Source organism: Poromitra crassiceps (assembly GCF_964638095.1).
Source record: "Poromitra crassiceps genome assembly, chromosome: 13".
Classification (NCBI taxonomy): domain Eukaryota; kingdom Metazoa; phylum Chordata; class Actinopteri; order Beryciformes; family Melamphaidae; genus Poromitra; species Poromitra crassiceps.
This window is the reverse complement of record NC_139644.1, coordinates 2786049-2804972: the sequence shown is the minus strand read 5'-3', so window position 1 is coordinate 2804972 and position 18924 is coordinate 2786049. Positions and strand designations below refer to the sequence as shown.

The following is an 18924-nucleotide window of genomic DNA, read 5'->3' as shown; positions in this document are numbered from 1 at the left end:
AGTTACACACCATAAAAATGTTTTCCATTTCTTCCAACATTTCTTCCAGGCTTATAAACTTGTGACAAAAAGCTTTTCATCCAACTGCTCTCAGTCTGATGTGTGGATATTATTTGCCACGAGATGTGAATTGATTCAGGTGGGCATGCTGAGCCCACCCGCTGTCAATGAGAGCTGTGTATCTGTTGCTACGTTATAAGATTATAAACAAATTAAACGACTTGAATTCACTTGAACACTTGTAATGTTACTCACACTTGGTTGAAAATTAGGAAAGAAGTGAACTAAGAACATGTTTTTATTTGTAATCTTGCCACAAGTGTGGTTGAAACTATAAATAATTAGGCTGGTAACAACATAGCTACATGATCTACTGTTAGCGAACTTGATAACGTTAACTAGCAGACCGTTAGCTTCCAAAATGATTAACTGCTTTGATTGAGCCAGACAGCGACTGTGGATATTAACGTCAACTTAAATTAGTGACTTAGCGAAAGTAGACTGTTTCATTCATACCAAAGTTTCAAACACTACTCTGTCCGTTTGACATGCTAAGCTATTGTTAGCTAAGGTTAGCATACCTGCTGTTTATGGGCTGCTCCAGTGTGTCTCTGCATGGACATCTGGTCACAAAATGGTGTCAGTGGCTTGTGAGAGCAAAGGTCCAACGCAGACAGAAATCTAGGCAGTTAGTGGTTATTCTCTGACATTCTGCAGTGATCTGAAACACAAAAGGCAGCAAAAGAGAGAGACATGTAATCAAAATCCAAGCGGAGGCTGTTATATCATTCACTGTAGCGTACATTTTCCACTTAATCATCATCATCACTTTATTAACAGACACAAGGTCCAGTATAAAAACAGACAATACATAAAATCATAACATATACATATACATACCCCAATACATTACATTAAAGAGTTGTACCAATGTGCCCAAATGCTGGACTGGTACTTAAAGGAACACTGCCCATTTTCAACCAGCTTTGTATCATTAGAACATCAGTAGTATATCAGAAAACTGTCATTTAATTTGACAGTTATTGAGTGTTAAAGTGTGGACCAGTGACATCACTGGTCCACACTAACTCAATTTAATAACTCATTAACTCAAATCAACTCTCAATAACTGTCAAACTAGATGAATGACTTCAAAACCTTTTACAGTTTGAGAGTTGATTTGCGTTAATGAGTTATTAATTTGAGTTAGTGTGGACCAGTGATGTCACTGGTCCACACTTTAACACTCAATAACTGTCAAATTAAATGACAGACTTCAAAACCGTTTACAGTTTTCTGATATACTACTGATGTTCTAATGATACAAAGCTGGTTGAAAATGGGCGGAGTGTTCCTTTAAGTTAATAGCACTGAGACCAGGTTGAGACAGCAGCATGATAATTAAGTTCTGAGACACATTAAGACGACAGATAAACTTGTAGGTCAGATTTCTCAGCAGGGCATGAAAGGTGTAAGCTCCTGCACCACAAAACATTTCACTAGCACTGCAACACCTTGGCTTTCCGAGCAGAATCCTCATGCAGTCATTATAAGCAACCTGAAGCTTTTGAATGCTAGCCTGCTTAAACTTGACCCACAGGGGGGCAGTATAGAGAGGAGTACAATAGGCTCTAAACAGGCTAATCTTGAGCTCATCAGAGCAAAAATAAAACTTTTCCCTCAGCATATTAGCTTGTGCATACAAGACACGCCGCTGCCTATACATGTCATCATCACGCTGCCTATACATGTCCTCATCATCACTCATTTGATCAGTAAGAATGTGACCCAAGTACTTGGTTCTACAGCACACTTCAAGAACCTGTCCTGACAAATACAAAGAAGGGAAGGAGAGATCCTTATCATCTCTTGTTCTGCAAACCATAATGACACTCTTTTTAGCATTATATTTCACATCAAAATCTACTCCATACGCAGAACAAATATTCAGCAGCTGTTGAAAACCAGCACTGCTTGGAAACAGGATGGTCAGATCGTCAGCGTACATACAATGATTTATCCAGGTGTACAGAGAGGTCATTCATGTACAAATTAAAGAGGACAGGGGAAAGAAGCCCCCCCCTGCCGGACGCTGTTCCCCACCCCAAAATGAAAGGTCCTTGCTGCTTCAAGTCTGTGTTTGTGTGTGTAGAGTGCTGCCCATTGACTGAAAATCGCCATACAAAATCAATTGAAACTTGCTCTCTCAACAGTAGATTCAAAATAAACCATTAAACTATATTCCATGCTACTTAGACTCATTCCTGTGGTGCTCTATGGGCTGCTATAGGCTATACAGTAGGACCCCGCAAATCCAAGGGTTTATTTAAGCTGCTCGCTACAGTGAGATACACATTATGGACTCTGTGCGCCCCCTAGTGAAAATATTGTGTCCAGACTTGAGGTACTGCATCTGTACCAATTCCATTTTTGGACTGGCTGCAAGAGTCTGGTCAAAATGACTATTTTGATCAATAACGAGATCACAATCATTTGGGAACATCATGTATTTATTGAACTAAAATATATATATCTTTGAACCGTCATTCATCTTCTAATAAGGAAGGTTTAAACGTAAACGACAAACGTGCCGGCTCTGAAACGACATGCACCACAGCCTGTTTGGGCTTTGGAGGAGGGGCGGGTCGCACCACTGTGGGGTGCGCTGGATTTACAACACAAGACAAAACCAGAGCCATATTGCTCAACGGAATGCGGCATGTTTTATCTTGATTTTCAATTTCCTTGTTTTCATGTTGTGTCCATGTCTCTCGCATGTTGTGTCCAAGTCTCTCACATGTTGTGTCCAAGTCTCTCACATGTTGTGTCCATGTCTCTGCATCTCCCTCAGCTCCAGCAGAGCCGGGGAAGTTCGACCTGGTCTATCAGAACCCGGACGGCTCTGAGACAGTGGAGTATGCTATGTCCCGAGGCTCCCAGGTAACACATGGCTGCAACTTAACAACATTAAAGGTTATTTGTCTTTCACTAGGCATCTCGCCCGCCCTGCAGCTCGCCAAGCTGGCCCTGCAGCTTGCATACGCAGCTCGGCCGCTGCACAGCCTCGCCCGCCCTGCAGCTCACCCGCTGTGCGGGCTCACTTGCTCTTATGACATCACTGATGACCGCACCACATACGCAAATTCTGCTCACACACGCACACACACACACACACACACACACACACACACACACACACACACACACACACACACGGACACCCAGTCTGCAGCACTATTAGGAAAAGAAATGGTTCAACTTTCACTTGCTTACTCACCAATTTGGCTCTCTTCCAAAGTCATGTAACTACGTCCATTCATGAAATGAAATGGCACAGGGACATTAATGGTTTGTAAAAGTGCCATTTAACAACTTTAGGCTATAATAATCTTGTCTCGCTGGCTTTCCCTCTCACCACCACCCACCCGCTCACTCCACGCTCTGGTATGAGCCTGGACCTGCTAAACTAGACCCGCTCTGCGAGCAACAGGGACTTAGTACTTGGGGCTTGGGTGCGTAAAGTTGGTGCTTGCGCTCATACATTTGCTAAACAGTTTGCTAAACAGTCTGAGTAATGTCTGGAAAAGTTCAGGAATTCACTGCATGTTTTGAAATGGCTTAATTGAGCTGTAATTGCATCTTTGTTTTCCTCCCATAGGTAACGGAACGTTGGGACTGCCTGCTGGAACCAAGGCTGCTCATTTAAAATGGTGATTCGAGGAACTGCAGTTTTTGGTACTTTTTCTGAGGTTGGGAGACTTGTTTTTAACATTACGCTATTACCACATTTATTTTGAGTAGTATAATTACTGTAAACAAAGGACTGGCAAACTACTGGCCTCTACACTGCATCTTCCATTGTGTTTAGGCGGGAAATCTGCTGGATTGCCTTACCGCACAAAGCAGGGAGAGGGGGCTGTTCTTCCAAAGCAAACAAAATGCCATAAAAGGGTGATCTCCACATCTATGTTCCAGCTCCACAATTCAAACTGCTTCACAATTTGATGCTAGCTGACCTGGTTGTAATGGCTCTTCAAAATAATGCTAGGGCTGTGGAGGAGGGACAAGTTACAACATCCTCTGTTGGGGTCTTAATTTTGAGAAATGCTACATGAAACACCTTTTAATGTGTTCAGTTAAAGGGGACTTCCAGTTTTTTACAACCTGGACCTTATTTCCAGCTTTAATCCAGTTTGATAAACAAGCGCGGAAACGTTAATCTGTAAACTGAAAAGGAGGAATTCAGGGCATGTGAAATGCTTGTATTTACGTCCTGTAAATAACTTAATTTCCAACACGCAGCGACTCATATCCTTAGTATATCATACAGACATTGAGAAAAATAACGATCTATTTACCTTTGTGCTACATCTTCAGCCTGCTGTTTGCTGTCTGTCACATTGGTAGAGATGTAGAAGCTCCCATTCCCCCGCTGCTCAAAACAGATTAACGTTTCCGCGCTTGTTTATCAAACCGAACTTATCAGGGTGACTTAAAAATCATATTTAAAGCTGAAAATAAAAAAACTGAATTCTCCTTTAATGCCTTTTTAGCTAATTAAACTTATTGCCAAGTTCCGTCCACTTGTACTTCAGCCCCACAGCTGAACCAAGAGCCAGTATCTCATCCTTTCCATTATGTTGAATTCCATTCTTCTGGATAAGTCGTCATCGCTTTGTAGAAGATACTTTACACATCGAAAGGAACAGCTGGATTTTTTTCCATTAATATCTTCTTGGAGAGAACTACAAGTCAGGTGAACTGCAGACTTGATTGCAAATACAAGTTGAGGCCAACCTGAGTTTGTTTGTATCAAGGTTGCAGTTAAATTCAGTTTAAAAGTGAAGGCATTTTTCTTTTAAGTTGTAGGTGGGAATCGTAGGATGAATGATTGTTTCCAATGCAGGGACATGATGGTTTTATGTTATGTACAGTGATGCCACTGTGGATATTGTTCTTGAATAAATACATTTTCTATTAAAATAAACTGTCTTCAGGTGTAGGCAAAGTGTCTGTTGTAATTGAACCATGGGTGTGTGTGTGTGTGTGTGTGTGGGTGTCATGAATGTGAATATCACCAGATTCTCACTGGGCGGCGACTTCCTGGAAGCTTTGTTTACCAAAATGCTGCTCGGCTGATCCCTCGTATAGTGATTGTTTAGGCTAGTGATTGTGCATTTCTTGTACTCCTTTTATTTATTTATTTTATTTACTGCCACATGTTTAATGGGGGGCAAGTTACAAAAATGTAGCCTATGTATGTAGGCTATGTAATAATATAGTAGGCCTACAGTATATAGCCTATAGCCTACATGCAAAACCAATAAATATAGCCTATGTTTAAAAAAAGACATGTCTGGGAAAATAAATGGCGGATAAAATCCCTTGGTTCTAACCTCGCGTCACCAGGCTCTACCTTGGTTCATATAGGAGGGATCAGCCGAGCAGCATTTTGGGAAACAAACCGCGTCACTGGGTGGCAACGGCAATGGAACCCATATGGAGCGTGAGCTTTGGGAGGCTTGAGTGTGTGACTAGCCGGCTGACTGTTTACATTTTTTAAACTACGACACTTCACACAACTTTAACATGACATCCATACAGATCCTTTAAAAAAAAAATCATGGAAATACCATGAATGACGTGGGCTTCAGCGGATTGTCAAGCAAAGACAATAACAAAATTTGGCAGCGATTCAGAGGGAGTGGACTGAGGCTGGAGTCAGTCATAACAGAAGTAACTGCTGATTTTCTTCACACTATTCTAATTTCTTGAAATAGCCTACTGTTTTGGGGGTTTTCTGGAGCTGTAGGCCAAAATTATGAAAAATGAAACGAAGGCTAGAAATATTTCACTTTGTGTGTAATGAATCTATAATCTATGAAAGTTTCACTTTTTGAAAGGAATTATGGGAAAAAACTAACTTTCCATGATATTCTATTTTTTTGGAAATTATCTATTATAAAATCAAACTCTTGAGCTACTTCTGTTCTCACTCAGAATGTCAAAATATAAGTGATGTGATGTAGGCCTAGCTATAGTTTTTGCCGAAGGTTCCGCATTTCTAGGTGGCAAGTGACGTCACGCTGATTCGTCCTTTTCTGGCTCGTGAGTCGTCGGCATTTTCCGGACCGCCTCGCGCCTTGATGCTGATGACGTCACAGCAGTGCCAGCGCGTCGGTCCATCCGAGGAGAGGAGGCGAGAGAAGTGGACGGGAATGATGGCGACCGCCGAAGCGATTCTCTCAGACACCGTCTGATCCGCGCAGTTAAACACACATACACCACCACCACCACAACACGTTGCGTGTGGAGGATGGAAGGCCATGTGTTCGGGGACCAGGAGCAGCTGTTCCAGTTCCTGCGGAAGCTGAAGGAGGTGTTTGATGTGTGTGAGCAGGATGCTGACGGATTCATCCGGGTGGAGCACCTGCTGGACCTGGGGCTTCAGTTCGGCCAGAAAGACGAGGTGAGACTGGAGTAATGGCTGAGGCTCGCGTTGAGGCTAGGTGAATCACCTCCAGACTGCCTACAGTATACCGACCTCCAGACTGCCTCTGCCCAGGCTAAGAGTCCCTCTGTCGGCCACCAGAGACCCTTAACAGCGTGTTTGGTGACCGGTGTAGGTACCGGATTGATGCTGCATTGTTTATAACTGGCAAGTGGCAAATTGGCAGTTGATACTAGCAAAAATCAAATAAAACGCCACATTAACTGGGATACTGGAAACTTGGTTATGATGATTTTTCAACCCAACGTCATTTCAACATGGCAACCATGATTGTAAGAATTTAAAACACATCTCTGACACTTTCTTTTCTTTTCAACAATAGTAAGCTTTCAGACCAATCAAGTGTACCAAAAGAAAACAATAGTTGGTTAAACCCAGAGCAATCTCAGAGTGGCATCAGCGGTAGTCTCTTAAAACAGACTGTCTTATCTACATCCGGCAGATGCAGCTATATACAGTCTGTACTTCGTGGGGGAGAATCATGCACCAAACGGAAGAGGAAGTTGAAAGGCGGGACTTCCGCTCATTCGTCCAATCAGAATTTAACATTAGCTAACTAGCTGTATACTGCTGTAGCTATCGTTAGCTAACGCTGATTAGTAAGACGAACGATAAGCTCAGTAACGTTAGCAACTTACCTCATCACTTTCGTTTAACTCTGGAATAAGTGCACGTCTTGCACGAGGTTCCTCCAAGCCGCGGATACATCGTTTACGTCTATCAGGGTCTTATTTCACCGGTTTCGTCGGCGTAGCTTCCATGGTAATTCTAAAGCACTGCTAGCATTAGCAACCTGCATCGGTTTAAGTTTCCGGGGGGAACATATTTTTCGTGGACACGCGTGTCGTGATTGGTCAGATTCCGTCGAACTTCCTTCCGGTGTGAAGGTTTTTTTCACTACTTCCTTGTGCATGTTCTGGGGGTCTGACGTACAGACGGTATGGCGAGAGCATTTGAAAATTGCGGAAGCCAACTCGTCTGTTCTAAGAGACTACATCAGCGGAGGTCCAATATGCGTGACTCAGTAGCATGGATAGCAAGGAATGGGGCTCGCGCAACGCTTGAATGCTAAAATAAACTGGTAACGCTTTAGAATACAGCCCGCAAATAAGCATGTAGTTATAGTATAACAACGGGGTTTAGGGCTGTAGTTATAGTATAACTACGGGGTATAAGGAGTGAAAAAATACTTTAACTAGAGGGTAACAAGATATGTACTTATAGGCAGGGATAGCGGAACGCATCTGAACTTGGGGGGGGCGGGGGGCGTGTCGGGGGGCGTGTCAACCCCCCCCCCCCCCCACACACACACACACGTCTGTGAACCACCATCATTGATTATTATTATTATCATCATATAAAGATTTTGGTCGTGGCCGGACCGTTCCCCGAGCCAGTACACTTGACACAATGCGCCACCATATTTTCGCAGCCGCGCTGGAACTATTATTAAGTAGGGGGTGCTGTAAGGAATGGAATATATAATGGTTATACTATAACTACACTCCTTAAACCCTGTAGTTATACTATAACTACACCCCTTAAACCCCGTAGTTAGACTATAGCTAGACTCCTTAAACCCCGTAGTTAGACTATAACTACACTCCTTAAACCCCGTAGTTATACTATAACTAGACTCCTTAAACCCCGTAGTTATACTAACTACACTCCTTAAACCCCGTAGTTATACTATAACTACACTCCTTAAACCCCGTAGTTAGACTATAACTAGACTCCTTAAACCCCGTAGTTAGACTATAACTATACTCCTTAAACCCCGTAGTTATACTATAACTAGACTCCTTAAACCCCATAGTTATACTATAACTACACTCCTTAAACCCCATAGTTAGACTATAACTAGACTCCTTAAACCCCGTAGTTATACTATAACTAGACTCCTTAAACCCCGTAGTTATACTATAACTACACTCCTTAAACCCCGTAGTTATACTATAACTACACTCCTTAAACCCCGTAGTTAGACTATAACTAGACTCCTTAAACCCCGTAGTTAGACTATAACTATACTCCTTAAACCCCGTAGTTATACTATAACTAGACTCCTTAAACCCCATAGTTATACTATAACTACACTCCTTAAACCCCATAGTTAGACTATAACTACACTCCTTAAACCCCGTAGTTATACTATAACTAGACTCCTTAAACCCCGTAGTTATACTATAACTACACTCCTTAAACCCCGTAGTTATAACTAGACTCCTTAAACCCCATAGTTAGACTATAACTAGACTCCTTAAACCCCGTAGTTAGACTATAACTACACTCCTTAAACCCCGTAGTTAGACTATAACTACACTCCTTAAACCCCATAGTTATACTATAACTAGACTCCTTAAACCCCGTAGTTACCCTGTAAGTACAGTGTGGTACCCCGTAATTAGCCTATAAGTACAAAATTGGTCCCCTGTTCATAATACAGCCCGCGACCCCGTAGTTTGACTATAAGTACAGATCTTGTTACCCTCTAGTTAAAGTATTTTTTCACTCCTTAAACCCCGTAGTTAGACTATAACTAGACTCCTTAAACCCCGTAGTTATACTATAACTACACTCTTTAAACCCCGTAGTTATACCATAAGTACAGACCTTGTTACCCTCTAGTTAAAGTATTAATTCACTCCTTATACCCCGTAGTTATACTATAACTACACTCCTGGGACCCGTAGTTATACTATAAGTACAGATCTTGTTACCCTCTAAAGTATTTTTTCACTCCTTATACCCCGTAGTTATACTATAACTACAGCCCTAAACCCCGTTGTTATACTATAACTACATGCTTATTTGCGGGCTGTATTCTAAAGCGTTACCAATAAACTTGATATACAAATTTATTCTTTAAACGCCAGCCCCTTTCAAAGCAGCCTACATCACAAACTGTCCATTTTGCTGCAACTCGACAGCGCTGCTTAATCCAGAACCTTACTTCCTGGAACTCTTGAGAGTAAAAAACTGGTCCAATGGAGTGAATGGAGATGTCGCAACTCTTCTATAAGGCTCTGGTTAAACCCATACAACTAAACGTTAATTACAGTAGCGGCTGGTGCATTTTTATCCAGGGAGGGCTACAGTATACCAAATATAGGCCTGGACAATGGGGTTGAAATCAATATGATAATTATAAGGATTATTCTCAATATCAATATATGTTTCACGTATGCAAAATCAGTGTTCATCTCATTGAACTGAATGGTGATGTCAAACAAACCTTATATTTTCAAATAATATTCCTGCCATACCTCATTTGATTAGTTTTTAAGTAACATTTGCTTGTCATCATCAATTTAGACAGCAAAAATGTCACTATTAAAATAACTTCATATCATCACGATGATTCCACTGAAAGACAACAATAATAGGCTATTGAATTATCGTCCACTCCAGCCCTAAATCAAGCAAGTAGTAACGGACGTTACTAGCTATACTAGAAACAAGTGTATTTTCTTCCTCTGTCTGTAGCCTGTTGTTTAATGGCGAGCTCAGGGTGATCTGGTCCAAGCTCTTTCACTCGATGCTTCTCCTGTAAATTCCGTCTCTCAAACACGTCGTTTTGAGTGACTTCACAGAATTTTCTTTCTCCATTCTTGCAAAACGTCTTTTGTGTTTTATGGCAGTTGAAAACAAACTTCTTTGCTTCACGCGCGTGCTGCAAAGCCGTCGGCGTGGGACTGCTACTAGTGTTTATATATACTGCGTCGCTACCCTATGGTCGCTACCCATCTACGTAGCCTACGTCACGACACTCACTCTACCTGACCCCACCTCCACCTGGTCGGTAGATACGTGCGCCCAGAGCCCTCCCAAATCCCTTTGTTTTTGAGAGTGAACAGCGCATGTGCAACTTCACAGGTCCTGATACTCTAATGATCTGCACTGGTGGAAACCGGAAGTAAACCGGAAGTCCCCGGACGGCATCCGTGACAATTCGGTGCAAGAAAATATTGACCCAAAAACAGTAGCCTACACATGTAGATCATTATGAATCTACATATTTATTGCAGATTATATACTCACTATCTAATATTCACCTCGCTCATAAAAAAATAGGCCTATATATATATATATATATATATATATATATATATATATATATATATATATATATATATATATATAATGTTTTATTTTCCCCTCCATGTGCCTTATAGGTGGGGCGGCGCCCTGGCGCCCTCTAGGGGCCGGCCGCCACTGGTTAATTAGCTGTTAGCTTAAACAGCTAATGGCTTTCCGCATCCATGGTTTTGCAACATGGAGCCTGAAGCTCGAACGCACGTAGGTCGGAGATAGGGATGAAACGATAACCGTGATAAGATTCCTTACGATAACCGTACACTTTGAAAAACATGGTAAATACTGTCCATCGTCAACCAAAGTTGGCAACCGTCTCTGACTGAGATGCAGATACACACACAGCCTTGGAGAATTATTCCTGTGAGTGTTCAGTCCTTTTTGGGTCTGAGTTTTCAATAAAACTTTGTGAAATGATTTCTGTGAGTAGTACTTTTTGAACATTTTCTGCACATTTTAACAATGCTGTGATAATACTGATAACCGTGATAATTTTGGTCACTATAATCGTGATATTAAAATTTCATATAGTTTCATCTGTAGTCGGAGATGACGGGTTTGCTACTTGCCACTTGTCAGCTCCTACTATAAACGAACGCCGCTCCGATCTGCTAATGCCAACCTTCTCACCCCATCACCAAGACCAAGTACCACACCTTGGGGGACAGAGCATCGCTGCTCCAAACCTCTGGAATTCCCTGACCCTTAACATCCGAAATTCTGACACACTCCCTTTAAAACGGACCATGGTCTACAAGATTTTACAGGGTTTGTGTCCTAAGTATTTTTTTTAGGGATGCATGATATGGATACTTCTCCTGGCCGATAACCAATATGATAAACCGATAATTATTTAACATTTTTGTATTTAAAAAAGCTCTATAAGGCAGGCGCAGGTAGCTGCTTGTGACATCACGAGCAGGCGACAACAATGCTCCGCTTCCTATGCAAAACAAAGCCAAGTTGGTGCCGTATTATTGAGGGGGTATTTATCAGCTAAATTGTCATTATTGGAATAATAAATAATAACGCAAAATGGCCATATTGGCCGATAATTTATCTGTCCGATAAATATCGTATATTTTTTATTTTCAGTATGTCCGTCCGGAACATGCATAGCGTGAATACAAGGGCTAGTGTAGCTAATCTGAATATCTGCAAATTAGGCAGAAGTACATTCCTCTATAGAGGGGGGAGGATGAATGGAAAAAATTCCCAATGTAATAAAATCTGCCCAGTCCTTGAATCATCATCATCATCATCATCATCATCATCATCAGTATATAGATGGGAGCTGGGGCTCTGTCTGTCTGTCTTTTTCTCTGTCTCTCTGTCACACTGTGATGTCATAAATCCCACTGTGACATCATCAGTGATGTCATAAATCCCAATGATGTGTGACTTCATCAGTGATGTCATAATAACTCCCACTGTGACATCATCAGTGATCAGTGATGTCACAAAAAATAAGTGGTAGTCTGGCTTCAGACCCCTGTCTTCAGCCATGGACAGCTGTATGTTGCCAGCTCCAGGACATGTGATCCAGCATCCCTGAAGTATGCCATCAAGGAGTAGCCAGGGCGAGGCCGCGTAGCGGCCGAGCTGCCTATGCGAGCTGCAGGGCCTGCTGGGCCTGGGCGAGCTGCAGGGCGGGCAAACGCGCGAGATGCCTAGTGGTTTCAAAAACCAAATGAAAAAATGGTTGCTCAGTACGTACCTTCGTGTAGTGTAGCCTATAGCTTGGAGTCCGGGCTGATTTTAAGATTGTGTTTTTATGTACCAGTATCATGTATTTTTATACTGCTATGGAAAATTGTTTGGGCGAGTGATCGACTCTTTGATTGATCTGTGCTGTATGATGTTATGTATGTCTTGTTTCCATAAGACCAGAGACCATGATGTAAATAAGTGCTTGCACTTTCTCATGTTTTTTTATTCCTTGGATGCTGTCTTTTATAATCCACAATAAAATCAATCAATCAATCAACATTACTTGCTGGTCTGATGGCAAGTAACCAACAGTACAGCCACACTGCAGCCCAGAGGGATTGCTTGTAATTGACCCCGGTTCACTGCCAGTTTCAGCGTGACAGTAAAAATGAACAGTGTTACTGGTGGGCATGTTATGTAATTGGTGTATGCCCCACCATGTGCAACATCGACTACCGTGGAAACCAAGCAGGCAGCAATAACCAATGCTGTAACGAAAAATTAAGTCTGAACTGTGGAGGTAACGTTAAGGTAACGCAATATTGCCAGCTGAAGACGGCCAATTATTATTCTTTCACTCGTTCGAAGATGCCCGCCGGGCGCCGGCTATGTTAAGTGTGTGTGTCCCTCTGTGTTGTCGTCCATGCTGCTTGCACTTTGCCAAGTGAAAACATAGAAATGCAACTGATAGAATGTGCACACATGGAAAAAAAGGCCCTTAGGGCCTAAATATTGGGTGCTCAACCCCTTGTGACATCACTTGTTGCTGGACGTTCTACTGGGGCTGACACAGGGATGCAAAGTTATGGAGAGTGAAAAAGGCGACAGATACCAGGGCAGACACAAAACCACTCAGAAATCCACCTATTTTGGGATGAAAAGGTGACTAGTTTGCATCCCTGTGAGAAAAGGGGTACAGTTCCATTTCAGGAACAGTACCCCCTGCAATTTACAAAAAACAGTCTACATGCATTGCTATATACCCCTCCCACATATTAATGCAATGGTCTCTCCAACCTGCACCATGCTCTTTAAGCTTGCATGGAGGCTTGCTCGGTGCCCAGCACTAAAAATAACTGTGTGAAGGCACTTCTCCTCTCCTCTCTGTGTCCTCTGTCTCCATGGCGATGGCAGCTTCACCGGGAGGGTACAAGCCGATTGGTTGGTTACTAAGTGATGAAACGGTTCTGCCTTAATGCTGAATACAGCCTATGAGACACAGCTTCACGACAGCCTCCGTTTGCAGCTGGTGTTCATTTTGGTAAGCAATGTCCTCTCTAATCAGGCATCTAGTAACATCATGTCCCTGGTTTTTAGTGTTGAGCAAATAGGGCTGATAAATTAATCTCTTGAATTTCAATTACAATTTTGGCTTCCCACAATTATGAAAACAAGATAATCAAGATAAAAAGTTTTTTTTTTTATACATTATGTATTTTAGTTGACCTCTTTATCAAATTGTTTTTACTTTTATTTGTATTTATGTATTTATTTATTTTTGTTTTTCAGTTTAATTATATTTAAAGTTAAAAGAAATCCAGTATGAAAAATACAAGTTTTTTTCAAGTTCAACAAATGTTGGTCTCGACCTAGTTTCAAGATGAGGACCAGTCATGTTACCTCAAATCACAATAGAGAGCTCCAGGAACGAGTCCGGAAATCATCGATGCTAACAGCCCTGGTTCTTCACAGTTTTCGCCTATGGGAGTTTTGAATGGGTTTTTGGTGCGATGCTTCTAATAATCTCTCTGGGCAACGCTGGCTTAATCAAACGCGAACCAGTGTTTAGTAATATCATCTTCACACATGAAGACCACTTTTATGAGTTTTGAAGCTTTTATGTGCCGTTAAAAGGGTGGCTAGCTAGCAAACGGCTAAATGAGACTACAATGTTGACGCGGATATTATACGTCATCACGAGTGAATGCGGAAATTCTTTCTCTCGCAAATCAATGCGTGGACGCCTATGCGACACTGTGTGTAGTTCTGGATTAGCTTAGCACGAGCTTTTTACCTCTAGGGCTCGCAGTTACGCTTCAAAACTCATGAAAGTGGTCCTCATGTGTGAAGATTATCCCGCTGAACCTTGGTTCGCGTTTGATTAAACTTGCATTGCCCACAGACATTATTTGAAGCATCGCGCCAAAAACCCATTCAAAAATCCCATAGACAGAAACAGTGAAGAACCAGGAAGTTCGGGACTTCCGCATTCAGCCTACAAAAATACGTCATCCCTGGAGCTCTCTATAGGCATCAGCTCTCAGCATACCGGTAAGTCAAGTGTGATGTCCGTTATGACGTGTGTCTCCTGGCAGCGTGACGTCCATTATGACGTGTGTCTCATGACTCATCACCCCATCCTCAATAGCAATCAGCCCCTGTCAATATGACGTCGGTTATGACGTCACTGCCGAGGCTATGACGTGGCAGTACATATAGCCATGGTCAGCGCGTCATCATTCTCCCTCCCTGATCCTTCACCTCAATGGTTGCTGTACCTGGGCTGATCAGATCCTATCCTCTGAAGCTGTGTTTCACCACACCCACCTCCCCAGTCCACCACCAATGTCTTGACTCCTGAAGAATTCCCTAGCGGGGGGGGGGGATTCTCTATCCTAGAGTGAGCAGATGCCCTCCTCTCTCACCACAAGAAGAGAGGCATCTTACCACGGAGTCATTACAACAAATAATTTGTTGCCATGCCAAAGAATGAGTTGCCATGCCATTTGATAAGATGCTCCCTCTCTCTGTCTCCCATCCCTCTCTCTCTATCGCTTGATATCTCTCTTGCAGGTGAAGAAGTTGACCAGGTACCTGGATCCTAATGCTCATGGAAAGATCAACTTCAAAGATTTTTGCCACGGAGTGTTCGCCATCAAAGGTGCTCTCACCTCCTCTCATCACCTCCTCTGCTCACATCCTCTCCTCACCTCCTCTGCTCACCTCCTCTCATTACCACCTCACCTCCTCTGCTCACGTCCTCCCCTCACCTCCTCTCCTCACCTCCTCACCTCTCCTCACGTCCTCTGCTCACCTCCTCACCTCTCCTCACGTCCTCTCCTCACCTCCTCTCCTCACCTCCTCTGCTCACGTCCTCACCTCCTCTCCTCACCTCCTCACGTCCTCTCCTCACCTCCTCTCATTACCACCTCACCTCCTCTGCTCACCTCCCCTCACCTCTCCTCACGTCCTCTCCTCACCTCCTCTGCTCACCTCCTCCCCTCACCTCCTCTCATTACCACCTCGCCTCCTCTGCTCACCTCCCCTCACCTCTCCTCACCTCCTCTCCTCACCTCCTCTCATTACCACCTGACCTCCTCTGCTCACCTCCCCTCACCTCACGTCCTCTCCTCACCTCCTCTGCTCACATCCTCCCCTCCTCTCCTCCACTCCTCTCACCTCCTCTGCTTCAAATGATTATTAATTAATTATCAAATTATTTCCTTTTTCGCCAATGGAAGGGAACCTAAGTATGGATAAGCCGTATGAAATCTATTATTAAGTATTCACAGGGTAGGCTGGGAATACATGTTTTTTGTCCAGTGTTACGTCCCTTAAATGTGTGTCTAGAGTGAATAGGTGTAACATTTACAAACATTTTAACAAAGGTTGGTTCAAATAAGGAAGCACAGTGACGTCAGGGTGGCCAAAGCCCAATCAGTTTACCTATAAATAAAATAAACTAGACTATAAACAAAAAGACAAAACTACTCCTTCTTAAAGGGATAGTTCGGTTTGTTTGAAGTTGGGTCCTATCAGCTAGTCAGATACACTAACGTAATTAGGTACAGGGGTCTCGAAGCGGGGCGCAGTGTCTAACGAGATCCGGCACCCAGAGGAGCAGCCTCGCGCAGCCTCACCAGCCTTTTCTCTCTCAGTACTGGGGGTCAACAACTAAAACGTAATTTAGCCACCTCAAACAACGCCCACCTAAACAAATCGATATCTGTGTACATACACGCTCTATTTGAGAATTGTCTGCGCTTTACTTTTCCGCCAAACAGTCATTTCAATCTGCACTACTTTTTCTCCCAACCGTATCACTACCGTATTCCTCCGCTAAAATCCTGCACAGAGCCGCGGTGCTGGATCACTCCACAGATCCGCTGGGATCTGGGTCATTTTTCCTGTTTGTTGTTCAAGAAGACACAGCAAGTACAATTAGCCTACACGAATGAAAATATGAGTGATTTTGATAGCGACGATGATATGCCGTTCACCATGGGGACAAGAGGATACCTCTATGAACCCGAGTATACCGAGGAGGAACTTTTGCAGAGAGACATTGAACGGGCAGAAAGAGAAAGACAAGCTGATGTGGAAACAGCTGACCAAGATGAGGGGCCCGAAGAAAGAGAACGATTGCAATCTACCTGGTGGTGCAGATGTGGAAACTGTGAGGCCATGCCCACAGAGCCAGAGAGCTACTGCTGCTATGAGTGGAACCTGGTAGCAACGCAACTTGCCGATCTTTCAGAAGCAGAGGATCCCCCAGATACAGTCTGCATCACCAACCACCCAGAGTATGCTGCCTTACTGAATCCCGGTGTCTTGCGGACTTTTTTCACCATTCCAAAAATAAATTGGGGGAAACGTCCCAGACCAGAGGGGCCAGATGACGAGTTGTCTCCAAAGTAGGTCTTTTGTCTTTGTTCTAGGCCTACCTATTTTGTTACTGGCAAGGCTACATCTCACCACCTCCAGCTGATATGAAACGTTACAATATAGACTACAATAGCCTATTTAGCCGACATGTTCCCACCCTAAACTTCTACACGTGTTGTGGGAGCACAGCACATATCAGTCGAGTAATTCATATAATTTGATTGTTTTGTCATCTATATATATCACACTGTTATGACGATACTGTATATCGCATATAAATTATACATATATATCCCATATATTATGTGAAATAACACCACATTGTAGGAGGCATATGGAAACCGTCCTATTATGTAGCCTAAACTTTTTTTGACACAATAATGACAGTGGTATATTATTTTTTGTAATAACAACTGTAAATATATAATAAATCATATAATTTGATAGTTTTGTCATCTATATATATCACACTGTTCTTACGATACTGTATATCGCATATAAATTATACATATAGCCTATATGCCATATATTATGGGAAATAACACCACATTGTAGGAGGCATATGGGAAACCGTCCTATTATGTAGCCTAAACTTTTTTTGACACAATAATGACAGTGGTATACTGCATATTATTTTTTGTAATAACAACCGTAAATATAAAATAAATCATCCAAATTGATTGTTTTGTCATCTATATATCACACTGTTCTTACGATACTGTATATCGCAAATAAATTAGACATATATATCCCATATATTATGGGAAATAACACCACATTGTAGGAGGCATATGGGAAACCATCCTATTATGTAGCCTAAACTTTTTTTGACACTATGACAGTGGTATACTGCATATTATTTTTTGCAATAACAACCGTAAAACATTTCTGTTTGTTTTTGTTCTGTTTCAGGCAATTCAGGCTGGTTGCTTACCGGGTAGTGCTGGAGTGGGCCCTGAGAGGAGAGCAGCTTGGAAAAGGCAACAGAGCGGTGTTACCATCATGTGTTGTGGATACAATTCGAAATGCATATCCATCCCCCAATGGACAGTACATTGGCTTCAAAGAAAACCAAGATGCACTGGATCTTTTTTAATTTTTGGACATCAATCAATCATGACATAGAAAACTTTTTCTCTGGTGCGACCAACCAAACATGTAAAGCAACAAGATGTAAATAAAGTGAAACTTGATGTGATCAAATCTTGATTTATTTATCAAATAACACTCATGCAACAGTGACCAAATATATGACTCTTAGGGGGATCAGTTTCATACATTTTATGTGAAAAAACACACATCTAAAAGCTAAAATCTGGTGTTCCGGAGGACCATGGGACAAAATGTTATCATGGGGGGGCTGAGGTCTGATTTGTTTCAGTGTAGGAGTCCTTGGTGTGAATGTCTTTTTTACATGCTGGAGGTAACAGGACAGTGTGACATGATGGATGGGGGAAGCTTGGCAGAGTGGTGTAGCTCGGAGCTTTGAAGCTGCTAGCAGGGGGGCATGCAGATGTGTGATGAGGGTGGAGTTGAAGGAGACAGAATCTAAACTGGAATGGCCTATGAGTGTAGCTCCAATGTTAGCTGCACCAACAAGCCGGCCATGCAGGAAGGAAGCCCCGGGGATGATGAGCAGACAGCCAGGAGAGCAGGACGAGCTGAACCAGGAGACGGAGGAAGAGAGTGCACGATGCCTAGACACAAACAAAGCATAGACAGGGAGATAGACAGGTGAGCACTAGTAACACATTGCAGGGGAAACACTACGGAATCATCAGGGGTTACGACCATGGCTGTAAGAGTAAATTTACCTTTCATGAACATCTGCATTAGAAACGTGATGTATGTTGTTCCACCAACGACTCTTTGTCTGGCTTTGGAATGCGAGCAATATGGGCTGGTATGGTGGCAGGTGGAGGGAGGCTGAGCCGCGGATCATCCATCCTTAGCCTAGTGTCCAGTCTACGCTGGATGACACGCTCCACAAGGTCTTTTCTGAA

The 18924-nt window shown here is 42.7% G+C and overlaps 2 protein-coding genes across 3 annotated transcripts in view; both read left to right on the top strand.

Moving 5' to 3' along the window:
* coil (coilin p80) overlaps window positions 1-4904 on the top strand; it is a 36627-nt gene extending 31723 nt beyond the window's left edge. The window contains exons 7-8 of the mRNA XM_083649330.1: window positions 2852-2940; window positions 3659-4904. Of these exons, the coding sequence (XP_083505456.1) occupies window positions 2852-2940; window positions 3659-3706 (137 nt within the window). The 3' untranslated portion in view covers window positions 3707-4904. The remainder of the gene's footprint in view (window positions 1-2851; window positions 2941-3658) is intronic.
* A 1301-nt stretch (window positions 4905-6205) lies between these two features.
* Window positions 6206-18924, top strand: part of LOC310788308 (rab11 family-interacting protein 4A-like) — a gene marked incomplete at its 3' end in the record, with an annotated part of 159343 nt that continues 146624 nt past the window's right edge. For both annotated transcript variants that reach the window (XM_083649870.1, XM_083649869.1), the window contains exons 1-2: window positions 6206-6469; window positions 15110-15197. In XM_083649870.1, coding sequence (XP_083505996.1) covers window positions 6317-6469; window positions 15110-15197 — 241 coding nt within the window. In that variant the 5' untranslated portion in view covers window positions 6206-6316. The remainder of the gene's footprint in view (window positions 6470-15109; window positions 15198-18924) is intronic.